Here is a 12,603-nt window from a genome sequence, read left to right on the forward strand (position 1 = left end):
TTTTTTTCATATAAAATTAATGTAATCTTAGTCTTAGATAAGTTTATCACTTAACCAAAGTGAAAATAGTAATAATAATAATATACTTACGGAGCACCAACTAAAAGTTTGCTGATTTTCAATACAAATCTCTCAAAAGACGTTTGAACAGGTCGGTTAAAAAGACACCAAATAAATAAAAACGGATCAAATTACTACAGCGTCATCTTCCTTAGAGTCTGAACTAAGTCCTCCGTAGGTAAAAAATTTTTTATTTGCAATTTGAAATAGTGAAAATTAAATAAAACTAAAATGAGTAAACTCGCCCCTGGATGGGTAGACTCGCCCCGGTTTACGGTATATCAAGCTGCAACATTTTATTTAAAGTAACATTCAAAAAACAATGCCAAATGCTGTGAATTTAAGTTTTTACATTACCTAAAACTTAAAGTGATTCTGAAAAGTTCCATTTTAAGATGACCTACACCATAAAGGGTGCGAAAACTGAGTTTTGCCCAGGTGTTGCAAACCCTAAAGTATTCATAATCAATTTCAACGAATATAGTTCTCTAATTTATCATCTGAACATGCCTTGTATAATTGAAAAATGTTTCATTAAAGATATTTTTAATTATTATTTTTTGCCAATTGTTGGAACGAAACATTAATATACACGAATTTTATTTTTAAACATATAATATTACCTTAACACATCTTTGACGCATGTATTGACGAGAAATTGTACGTTTTTAGAACGGAAATTAAATTTACTTAAAATCGGAATTAAATTTTGTAGAAAACGAACTCTATTCATTTATAAAACCGTTTGCTGAAGAAAAGAAATGAACTTTTTTTTCCTCACTTAAAAATTTTATTTTTTTTAATATTATGTAAAGTTTTGGTGCAATTTTTAAGTTACATATTGTTCTCTAGTAATACTTTTTAAGTTATGCAACATTTGATTTTACAAAGAAGTTTAAAATGGCTAACTAAATAACAAGTCTAAAATTATTTCGAATGATTCGCTTAAAAAATTGTGTTTGTTTTCTTATTTCCAAATTGTCATTTGGTACGTCACAGCTATGTTGAGGACTTATATAGTTCGATAGCAACGATAGTTTTTGCGTTGTGCTATATTGAATTTAAAAATGAAAATTTGAAATAAGAAATTAGAAAAAATTCTAAAAATTTTTCATCCGTAAAATCATTTGCTTAAAAATGTGTTCTTTTATTTGCCGCAAAATGTCTTTTTTTTTAAATTTGATTTGGGAAAGCACTTATTTTTAATTGCATATCATAAATTGTGGAACATTTTATGTAATAATAACATTTCTTAATTTGCTATCTTTAAAAAAATACTATAATAAAATAAATATTTACGAAACCAATTGTTTAAAATATTGTGTTCTTTTTCTTATTTTAAAATTTTAGTTTTAATATCCTTTGGTAGATAAAAGAAATTTTGGTTACATAATAAATAGTTTTGCAAATTATATGCAATTTATAGACGTATATTAATTACAAACATAGTAAACTATAACTATTTAATATTTATAAACAAAATTACAGCAAAAAGGAAAACTAAAGCTTTGTTACTAGTAGCTTTATTTTTCCTTTTTGCTACTAGTAGCTTTAGTTTTCTTTTGTACAGTGTGCCAAAAAAAAAAGGACCGCAGTGAATAACTTCTGATCTAATGATCAAAACTTCACGTTCTAGGACTCAACCTTAATGGTTTAAGGAGATGACCTCAAGTATGCTAATTAATAAGTGCAACCGATATTTTAAGTTACAAATCCAGGCACAGAAACGTACTTTCTCTGAATAAACATGCCTTTTTTTCCGACGGTTTTAAATTTCTGACCCCCAAAATATAGGAGGTATCAGCAATCTGGGAAATACGGTCCCAGAAGTTTAGTCTAGAGAGCGATCTAAACTTTAAACCCCCTAATGTTAATTTCATTATTTGCTTATTTCGCCATATCTCGAGAATTTTTTAAGTGAACTGAAAAATTATCACTCACAATTATAACAATCAGAATGAGCCCTAGAGCGTAAAGATTCGATCATAAGATCAAACGTTATTCAGGGTGGTCTGTTTTTTATTTTGCGCACTGTACATATCTTTCTTAAAAAGTTTACCATTGCTGATAAACAAGAGAACGTTAATCCTCAATCGATAGTCCCAAGTACGAATTGAGATTGTATGAAAATTTTTTTCGAGGTTGAATATCTTATCAATTGTAAAATAGGAAAATTACTAAATAAGAAAAGAAAATTCAACATATTTTATCTAGAGGTAGCAACAAAATTTATTTCAAGAAGAAGATATACTGCCTTTCTTGTCATTAATATTAGAAGAAACAATTCATCATAATATAAGTTGGGCCGATTATATCAAAAACATTATTTTTTATTCCTTTTATTTAGTTTATGTCTTATCTCGGTTATTATTAAATAATATAAAATAGCTTCAATTATTAATAATTAAACCGCTGTGACTCAGAGGTTTCAGCATTCGCCTGCCACTGAGATGTCCCAGGTTCGAATCCCAGCTGGTTGATATGAATTCTGCTCCCGACTCGCACCGACCACTGTCCTGATGTAAAAACATCCTCAATTGTAAGAGGATCGTAGGTTATAATCCCCTTTCCATCGGGCTAACCGTGGGAGGTTATCGTGGTTTTCTCCTCCATGTAACGCAATTGCGGTTAGTGCTATGAAAAATTTCTCCCCGAAGGCTACTTTGTCCCAATACCAGGAGTTCCTTTGCATTCCCAGTTAGGTTTGAAATTACAAAGCTGCGGAGTTGAGCATTGATAATAGTAAACTCAGATTTGGGTCGACTGTTCAATATCATTTATAAAATTAAAATAAAAATTTTATATTTTTTCACGTGAAAACAATTTTAATATTTCTTTTCTCATTTACAAAAACTAATAGGAAATCTTCCTAATTAATATGCAAAAATTCTAAGATTTGAGTTGCACTGCTATATTACAACATTAAAAACACGTTTTTATATCGTTTGACTCCAATCTTAAGCAACGCATTTTTTTTTTAACCTCTAGCTTAAACTGAACCACTTTTGTATCAAAAAATTGGTAAGAATTTCTAATACAAGTCTATAATTATCCTCCAAATTTGTAAACAAATTGTTATCATATGACGTAAATGTTGAGCAATGGTAAATCTTTTTTTTTAAAAAAAAAACTGTAAATTATCTGAACAAATTTAGTATTAAAATGTTCAAAATATTTCGATGTAAATCTAATTAGTCCACAAAATCTAAAAAAAGTGTTAAGTTCAGAATTGTTAAAATTTTTTTAAAGAGTACCAAATTTTTATAATGCCATGACTAAAGCAAAATACGAAGAAAAAATTTTATATCTCAATTTTTTACTTTAAAATCTCTTAATTCGTTAAAAATTACTGCGATTGGAAGTGACAATCAGCGTGCCTTACTTGTTAGGTTCATAGACTCACTACATTCGATTAATTGAATTAAAATATGTTCATTTACTATTGCCTACAATCGATTAAGTGCAAAAATGGATGTCTAGGCATACTTTTTTTTCTGAATAAGTTTATACGTTTCCTATGAATTCATGATCTGGGGATGAATGAATTGGTCCGCCCTATAAACGGGTGCGACGTATAGTGTGGCAGAAGTCGAATTCTTGGTCATAGATGGCGCCACTGAAAAATAAGAAACGCACACTCTGCCTTAAATTTGCTCGGTTTCCCCAAGCAAGCTTGCCCGTGTGGCAAGTGACATTAGAAACAACAACATGAATTCATACTATTTACCTATTAACATGAAAAATATTATAATCTATCCACAATATATATAGGTCACACAATATATATCCACAATATATATAATCTATCCACAATATATACTATATAACTCAAGTTTAACCTATCTGAAGCCAGCGCTGCCTATGCTTATTTTGAAAATTGTGCAAAACATTAATATGAAGAAACGTTTTGTGTAAATGAAAAACGTTTGTGGTCTAATTTTTTAATATTTAAGAACTTACTCCAATGCTGACTTTCTTGGGATCATAAAAATTTGCAAAAACTAAGAATAAGGCAGTGATTTTGATAATTTTCATCTAAGTGGAAAAATGTCGCCAAATTGGCAATTTTTAAAAAAGTTAATAACTTTTAAGATATTTAATTTATTTATCTGTTCTAAAGCCCAGATAATTCTTCACGGCAAGAGTTTAAAATCATCGCATTGCTTCAAGTGTAAGGCACTTAAACTATGGCTTTTTTTTATTTTCCTTGGCGACAGAGCTACGAAAAACAGCGTTAATGTAATCTTTCCGTCATCTCCATCTTATCTGTAAAACAAATCGAGCGTTTCAACAGATGTTGGTACCTATTTATAAAAATCATTTATTTAATGTATCATTCACATTTGTATGATTTTTCTCTTATATTTAATTTTTAATGAATTCATTTATTCTTCCAGAAATCTACAAAATGAGCTCCAATGATGGAAAAAGATCTTCGAAAGCCAACAATGACAGGCCAGTCTCTCCCGTTTCTTTATCCGAGAGTGACAACGAATCGTTGCCAGAAATCGAATGCAAACTTTGCAACAAATCTTTTGACAGCTACAATGCCTATCAACAGCACATCAAAAGTAGGAAACATTACAACCAAATGACAGCAAAGAAGATGTCCGCCAAGGCAGCGGTTGATAAATTAGTGGAGGATCATTCTGAAAGTGATGGGGATGACAAATACACGGAACTCAACTGTGACGTATGCTCTAAGACATTTTCTGGGTGCAAACCTTATGCTTCGCATCTTCATGGAAGTACTCATGCAAAAAACCTCAAAAAGCAAGCTTTGAAGGAAAAAATGAAAGACGTTCCCGGAGTTGAAAGCGACGAGGGTAGTGGCGACGATTGGATGCCTAAAACTGTCGCCAAATGCAAACTGTGCGAAAAGGAATTCACCAGTTTGGAATCTTTTCAGAAGCATTTATCGGGCTCTATGCACAAGAAGAAACTCAAGCAGGAAAAAATTCTTCAGTCTGTGAAAGATGAGCACAAAGGTTCAGATGTTGAAATGGATGATGATTTTTACAAGAAATGCGATGTCTGCGACAAGGAATTCAGTGGTCTATTACCGTATCAGAATGGGGAATAAAATCAAATGGGGGAATAAAATCAAAGAAATGGGGAATAAAATCAAAGATATGTGCACCAAAGAGTCTACAGACAAAAAGTTCATATGTAAAGAATGTGAACACGTGTTCCTTGATCCTTTCGCATTTCAATCACATCTCGACAACAACAGTCACAAGAAATACGAAGCCAAAAGCCAGATGACCGGAGTCGTCAATTCTTATCCAGAAATCGTAGCGTTAAAGACCGTCCAGAACAACCCAGTCGATACCGACGATCAAGATGAATACGAAATCGGAGACTATATATTGGTCTGTAAGTTGTGTCACAACAGTTTCAGTGGTCCTCAAAGCGCGATAGATCACGTGAAAAGCAGAAAGCATTTAAAAACAAAGAAAGAAAGAGAAGCCATGAAAATATTGCGTGAGCAGCAGAAAACGAATTCCTCCCAAGATGACAACAAGATTAAAAAAAAGTCTGCGAATGGCATTCTGAAGGATTCATCTGCTAAAGTATTGAATGGAGCGACTAAAGATGCTGAAGATGATGACGATTTTGAACATGTTTAATAATAGTATCAGCAATTATATCTTTAACTCTTCTTCTTCTTCTTTCCCAGCACTACTGCCTGTCACAAGTCAAGACTGTCTCCATGAGCCTTCTCAATATAACTCAGTAACATCAAGTTTCTATGTTTTCGTTACCATATTGTGAAATGTCAATTTCTAGCTCAAACAATAATTTAAATCGTCTTCTTAACGCATGCTCTGAAATAGAATGTTATGTTCCATACCTATATTCAGAACAACAAACAGGAGATTCATTGCTAGTCTAAATGTGATAGGTTAATATATTTTAATGATTTTTGTTGGAGTAGTAAATGTATAAAAGAATGTACTCAATGCATTAAGTGAGACTGTTTTAACACATGTTATCGAGAGAATATTAATGTTTATTCACAATTTATTACCATCACTTATGTATGTGCCAACTTAGCAAATGTGCTGAATTTTATTTCATCAGAACAAATATTTACTTAACTTACACTTTTTTTTATTACAGGTAAAAATTTAAACTACATTTCATAAATCTTAAAGAAAAATCAAATATTATATAAAATTTAGTAAGCAATTCATTATTTTATTTATTCAAAATGAAAAGATAATTGACAAAACATAATTAATTCATTATTGGTTATTTTATTCAAAATGAAAAGATAATTGACTAAGCATAATTAATTTGTTACTGATAAAAATGAAGCTTTTTTTGTTCTTAAGCAATTTGCAATATGCTTTAGTGAATTGCACATAGATTCAAACAAAAATAATGAAAATAATTCAATTGATTTTAATTATTAAACTTTGTTACAATTTCTTTATAGATTCTAAAAATTTAAGATTATCGAAATTATATAAAATTACAAATGAAAGTTAATATCTCTCTTTATATATTTTTTTAATTATTTGCATGCTTTAAGAATCATACCAAAATCCTAGTAAAATTTTTTAAAAAAATTACTAATTATTTTATCTGAAGAATTAAAATAAGTTTAAAGAAATGTGCAAAATTATCTGTGCCTGTTGAAACATTTTCGATACTTTTTACATTATGTGCTTTTTAAATCACGCACTAGTAGAAGTAATAAAAGTAATTGAAATGATTTCTATCAATTAAAAATATTTTAATTATCAAAATTTAAAAATTACAAATTATGTAAAATTATTAGTGAAAGTAACCTTAATTTTCCATATATATCTAAATTATCTATGCGTTTTAGGCACTTTTATACATTTCTTTTTAATGTTTACGAATGGTTATAATTATCATGAAAATAATCAAATGATCATAAAAATAATAATACGTAGTATATCTAAATTGTTTCATGTATAATAAATTAAAAGAAAAGGATTTATATAAAATTACAAGTGAATGTTAATTATATTCATTTTTTTTTAATTCTATAAAATTTGTAGTTTCTACAAAAATGCCAGTAAAAGTAATAAAAATAGTTAAAATATTTTAATAATTTTATAGATTAGACAACAAGGAATCATATAATATTGCTATCACACTTTTGACTTAAATTTATGTGATAGGAAGTATACAAAAATTGCTGGTTCAAGACTTGAAATTAAAGATAAGGAATTATTTAAAACTAATAGGCAAAAACCATTTTTTTCGTGTGTGTGTTTTTCAATTCTTCATATGCTTTAGGAATTATCTATAAAAGTGCCAGTAAATGGAATGAAATTTTTTATGTAAGAATGAACAAACAGGATAAAGAAAAATATAAACAAAAACAAGTCGTTGAATTAAGCTATATTTATTATGTTGATTAGCTAATCGGAAGGATTGTCAAAAGAAATTTCTTTTTACGTAATTTTTTTTTTTTTTTTTAATTAGCTATATAAGTCGAAATGATATGTTTTGCTTATCATGAATTTTAAATATTTTATTACAATAGTATTTAATATTATTTTTTAAAATTATAAATGAATTTAAAGATTAATGTTTTCAAAATTCATTTTATGCAACGTTTTAGACTATTGTTATTTAAGGTGGCAATAAAAGAATAAGATAAAGATGATTTTTAACTTTGAATAGTATTGTAGAACATGTAGTTACTTTTAATTTTTTTTGTTATGGTCTGTATCGTTAAAAATATATGCTACTTAAAATACTTATTCTATTAATGAGATAAAATTAGTTTTTTTAATGATAAATGTTTTTGTGAACAAAAAAGAACTAAATATTTCTACTTAATACTTTATATACTAAATATGGATTCGCTATATACAAACTCGCAAAACTTTTAAATTCTACGATTTTATTAAGATATCACAAATTTATAGTATAACAAAATATTTTTCATACTTTCATATGAAAAATATTTCTATCTGTAAGCGTTTTACTTAAGGATTGTATATTGTAGAACATTCAGTTCTTTTTATCTTTTTAGTTTTTTTTATCGTTTGTATTGTAACAATTATTTTCAAAAATATAAGCTACTTAAGGAATATATTCTATGAATGTAAATGGCATGAATTGTTTAACTAAATTAGCAAAAAAGTTCAATTTTTTTTTGGTACTTTTATGGCAGGAAATATTTATTGCAAATACGAACTTCTTTCTAATACTTTTTCTATTTTTTATAGCTGTTAATTAGATTAATTGTATAATTTATGAATAAAAAAAACATTTATTACTCCATTTATTCATAGATTAAAAACGTATCATTTATTTTTTCTCATGACGCGTTTCTTTTTATATACACTTAGTTTTCTTTGTTTCTGTTTATTCATTTTCCCAATAACTGTATGCTAATTGACAAAATACTTGCTGTTTGACTTTTATTGGAAGCTATATCAATTTTCCGAATGCGTGTGTACTTTTTGGAATTAAGGATAAATAAGAAGAAAAATACACAATGTATGAAATACCTTCTATGGAACTAATTATTGTTAAAAATGTAGTTTTCTTTGTAATTAAAGCAATAGCTTGACGGAAAAGAAAATTCTTCTTTGTTTTACTTTTTATTAACCCATTTTTACCTTCAGTATCTCTGTACAGATGGTTTTAAATTGCCCGTTTGAACTCACATGAACTTTTTTTTTTCTTTTTAAATATTTTTCAGCTTTTATTTCTTGTAAATTGTACCAATATCATCAGAATATAGTAAGTTCTCGGCAAAGAACATAGCATTTAATCTAAGAATGTAGTCTTTTTCTATATAATAATTTCATATATACTTCTGTGATTATTATAATTTTTTTTCTCAAATCACTCTCACATAAATTTAGATTTTGACGATGTTTTGACTTTAAAGAATAACGTTTAAAAACTGCAAAAAAAAATAATTGCATAAAAGAAAAAGATTTCAAAATTTCCAAATACGGTTTTCCTATAAATTTTTTCTTCTTCTCAATTTCATAGCATATAAGATTAATATGCAAACTATTGCAAAGGTGAGATTGATGTACTGTGGGTTAATATGAGTATTACTTTGTATTTATTTACTTTGGATTTATACTTTGTATTTATTTTGTCTAATGTATTGACTTATGCACATTATAATATGTATAGCTATGCTTTGTTTAAAAATAAACTTCGAGCATTTATATCTCTGGTTTCATTTAAGCAATCGTTTATTTTTTTTCCTTCTATACTTCATCAATATGGTTGATTTTTCTTGATTCATAGGTTAGTTCTTGAAAGAGGAAAAAATATTTACTAACAAATAATTACTGACAAAAATATTTAATATTTACTACTTTTATTTACTTAAATTTTTGTTTAAAATTTATTCACAATGTTGGTTTTTCTTAATACGCAGGTGAGTCTTAAGAGAAGGAAAAGAAAGGGGGGGGGGGAACTAATTTGTTCGGAGTACATGAACATAATAGTAAAGGTGTGTTCATAATTCTGCAATGGCGTTATTATATGTTTACAGACAGAAAACAAGGAGTGGGTGAAAATATTATTAGCAGATATAGAGTGTTATTGGAGTTATTAATAACTCCAGTAATGTTTCTTTTCCAGCTAACGCTATTTGAACTTTTAAGTTCATGAGAGGAAATTCTAAAACGAAGAACAGTATCGTGAAGTAGTAGAAAATTAGATTGGCTTTATCAGGGTGCGTAGCCAAATTATTCAACAAAAAATAAGCACCTTTTAAAGCACTCAAAAATATTTTTAAGCACTTTAAAAAAATATCATAATTAGGCAAGGTTGGAAAGTTTTTGACAATTGACGGTTATATCCATCATGATGGAAAAAAAAACCTTTCGGCATAGTTTTTGACAATTGTCAAACATCATGAAATTTTGAATCTTGTAAAACGAATGGCGTTTTCATACGCTACGGACTGACAATACGGACTGACATACGCTACGGACTGACAAAGTAGATTGATTGGGTTTGAATTAATTGTGAAAACGTTGAATAGAACAATGTAGACTGTGTCTTTTTGCATAATTCGAAGCGAAAATCATCATGGTAAAGAAAAATCTCATTTTGAAAAAAAAGAAAATTAAGCACCTTTTAAAACATCCAATGAAAAAAAGCACCTTTAAGGGCTTTTAAAAATCGAAAATAAGCACCTTTAAAAATGCTGCGCACCCTGTTTATGGTTAATGTCAGACAAACGTTATGCAGAATATCTCCATTCTTTATTTTTGTATTCTTATGAATAAAATAGGTATGGCGGAATAATTTTTAAAAAGAAAAGAATGAGCAATAAAATCTGGTGAACTATAAGCGTGGATGGTGATATTAAAAAAAAATAATAATCGTGTGATTGCCAGATGAAACTGACAGTAAAGAGGCATGGTAGAAAAATTTATAATTGTGCACTTTATGATGAAAGCATAAAAATTTTGTCTCTGTTAGTACATAACCTGAACAAGATTTTAATTTATTGAGGCCCTTTCCTTTTGAATCTGTAAGGTTTTTATTAGGGAAGGGGAGAAAATAAACATTGCTATCAAATGAAATGTGTATTGTTTCCGATTTATTTTGCTTTCTTATTAATATATTTTTTACACTAAAGAAAATGAAATTAATCCTAAGTCGACTTTTCTCTTAGAACTATGTTTAACGTAGTTTTCATTTCCTTACTTAAAATATATTAATCTATTTGAAAAATCAAGACAGATCTAACGTACTTCCTGCTTCTATGACTCTCCACACACTTATGGAGAAAGCGTGCGAAGTGATGCCATAGGTACAGAGTTCTGCTCTACGCCACCTGTAGCCCATTTCGATCGCCACTTCGAAAGTATTAGCTCTATTGATTTATTTCCATTTTTATGCGGAAAAAAAATTTACTTAAATGATTTCATCAAAATACATAAAATAACAGTTCTTCATTTCCGTCAATACAAAATTGTACTTTTTGTACATAAAACCTTAAGAACTTCAAAACTCACACACATCTACTTGGGATTGGTTTCATTCGATTCAGTGTAGAAAAAATACTTTTATACCTTTGGATTTATCTAGAGCAGAGGTCGCCAAAGTGATCTACATAGACCCCCAGGGGTCTATTTAACAAAAGTGGGGGTCGATCTGAGCCAGGGGGTCGANTTCTTATTAATATATTTTTTACACTAAAGAAAATGAAATTAATCCTAAGTCGACTTTTCTCTTAGAACTATGTTTAACGTAGTTTTCATTTCCTTACTTAAAATATATTAATCTATTTGAAAAATCAAGACAGATCTAACGTACTTCCTGCTTCTATGACTCTCCACACACTTATGGAGAAAGCGCGCGAAGTGCTGCCATAGGTACAGAGTTCTGCTCTACGCCACCTGTAGCCCATTTCGATCGCCACTTCGAAAGTATTAGCTCTATTGATTTATTTCCATTTTTATGCGGAAAAAAAATTTACTTAAATGCAATACAAAATTGTACTTTTTGTACATAAAACCTTAAGAACTTCAAAACTCACACACATCTACTTGAGATTGGTTTCATTCGATTCAGTCTAGAAAAAATACTTTTATACCTTTGGATTTATCTAGAGCAATATTTAAGTTTATCCTTCTTTTATCCCCTCGTTCTTCCAGTATAACCAGTAAGGATGAAGTGTCCGAATATCATGTTCTCATATCCCAGAGATGCCAACTTGCTCCGGATCGCAAATATATATTTAAAAGTGGTAGTTTATCAATTGTGATTCTTGGTTTAATAAATTCAATTTAGCAGATTTCTTGTCACCACTATTTCTAATTATTTGCGAAGGCTTATATAATTCACGTGAATAATAATAATACACTTAATAATACTTATGTCCTACCTTTTGCAAAGCAAGCAAAAATAGTCAAGTATTGTTGTTGTAGTTCATTTACATCGCATTAGAGCTGCACAATGGGATATTGGCGACGGTCTGGGAAACATCTCTGAGGATGATCCGAAGACATGCCGTCACAATTTTGATCCTCTGCAGAAAGGATGGCACCCCCGCTTCGGTAGCCCAACGACCTGCACGCGAAGTTGAGCACCTTACGGTAGCACAGTTTAACGAGGACCTATACCGCACACCCTCGGTCCCTACGCAGACTGATCCAAGTGGTCACCCACCCGCACACTGACCGCAGCCAGTGGTGCTTGACTTCGGTGATCTGCTGCGGGACTGTCTTTGCACAATTTTTGACTGCCACAAGTATTTGCAAAAGTTACTTTTGTAGTAACAATGATAAACATTATTTTTTACGTACAATTTTTTTTTTAATTCTAAATTGCACTCTTTCTCCACGAGAAGCAATTGTTACTTATTAGAAGCATCTTCAAGTTAAATCCGGCAATCAAATTAAGTTTGATGTTTTTCAACTCGTTTTCCTCACTTGTAATATTATTATAGCGTATTTATTCTTTCCTATGTCAAATATTATTTTTTAAACCTAATACGATTAATTTTTTTGCAAGAATTCAAAAAATATATATCAGAAGAGATGTTCACGGTACACTTTGTATATCTCT

At 29.4% G+C, this 12,603-nt stretch overlaps 1 protein-coding gene across 2 annotated transcripts in view; it reads left to right on the forward strand.

Moving 5' to 3' along the window:
* The window catches only part of LOC107457577 (zinc finger protein 346), a 12,966-nt gene extending 3,727 nt beyond the window's left edge, over positions 1-9,239 (forward strand). For both annotated transcript variants that reach the window (XM_071177256.1, XM_016075770.4), the window contains exon 2: positions 4,458-9,239. In XM_071177256.1, coding sequence (XP_071033357.1) covers positions 4,469-5,143 — 675 coding nt within the window. In that variant the 5' untranslated portion in view covers positions 4,458-4,468 and the 3' untranslated portion in view covers positions 5,144-9,239. The remainder of the gene's footprint in view (positions 1-4,457) is intronic.
* Positions 9,240-12,603: the final 3,364 nt, after the last annotated feature.

Source organism: Parasteatoda tepidariorum, chromosome 2, assembly GCF_043381705.1.
Source record: "Parasteatoda tepidariorum isolate YZ-2023 chromosome 2, CAS_Ptep_4.0, whole genome shotgun sequence".
Classification (NCBI taxonomy): Eukaryota; Metazoa; Arthropoda; class Arachnida; order Araneae; family Theridiidae; genus Parasteatoda; species Parasteatoda tepidariorum.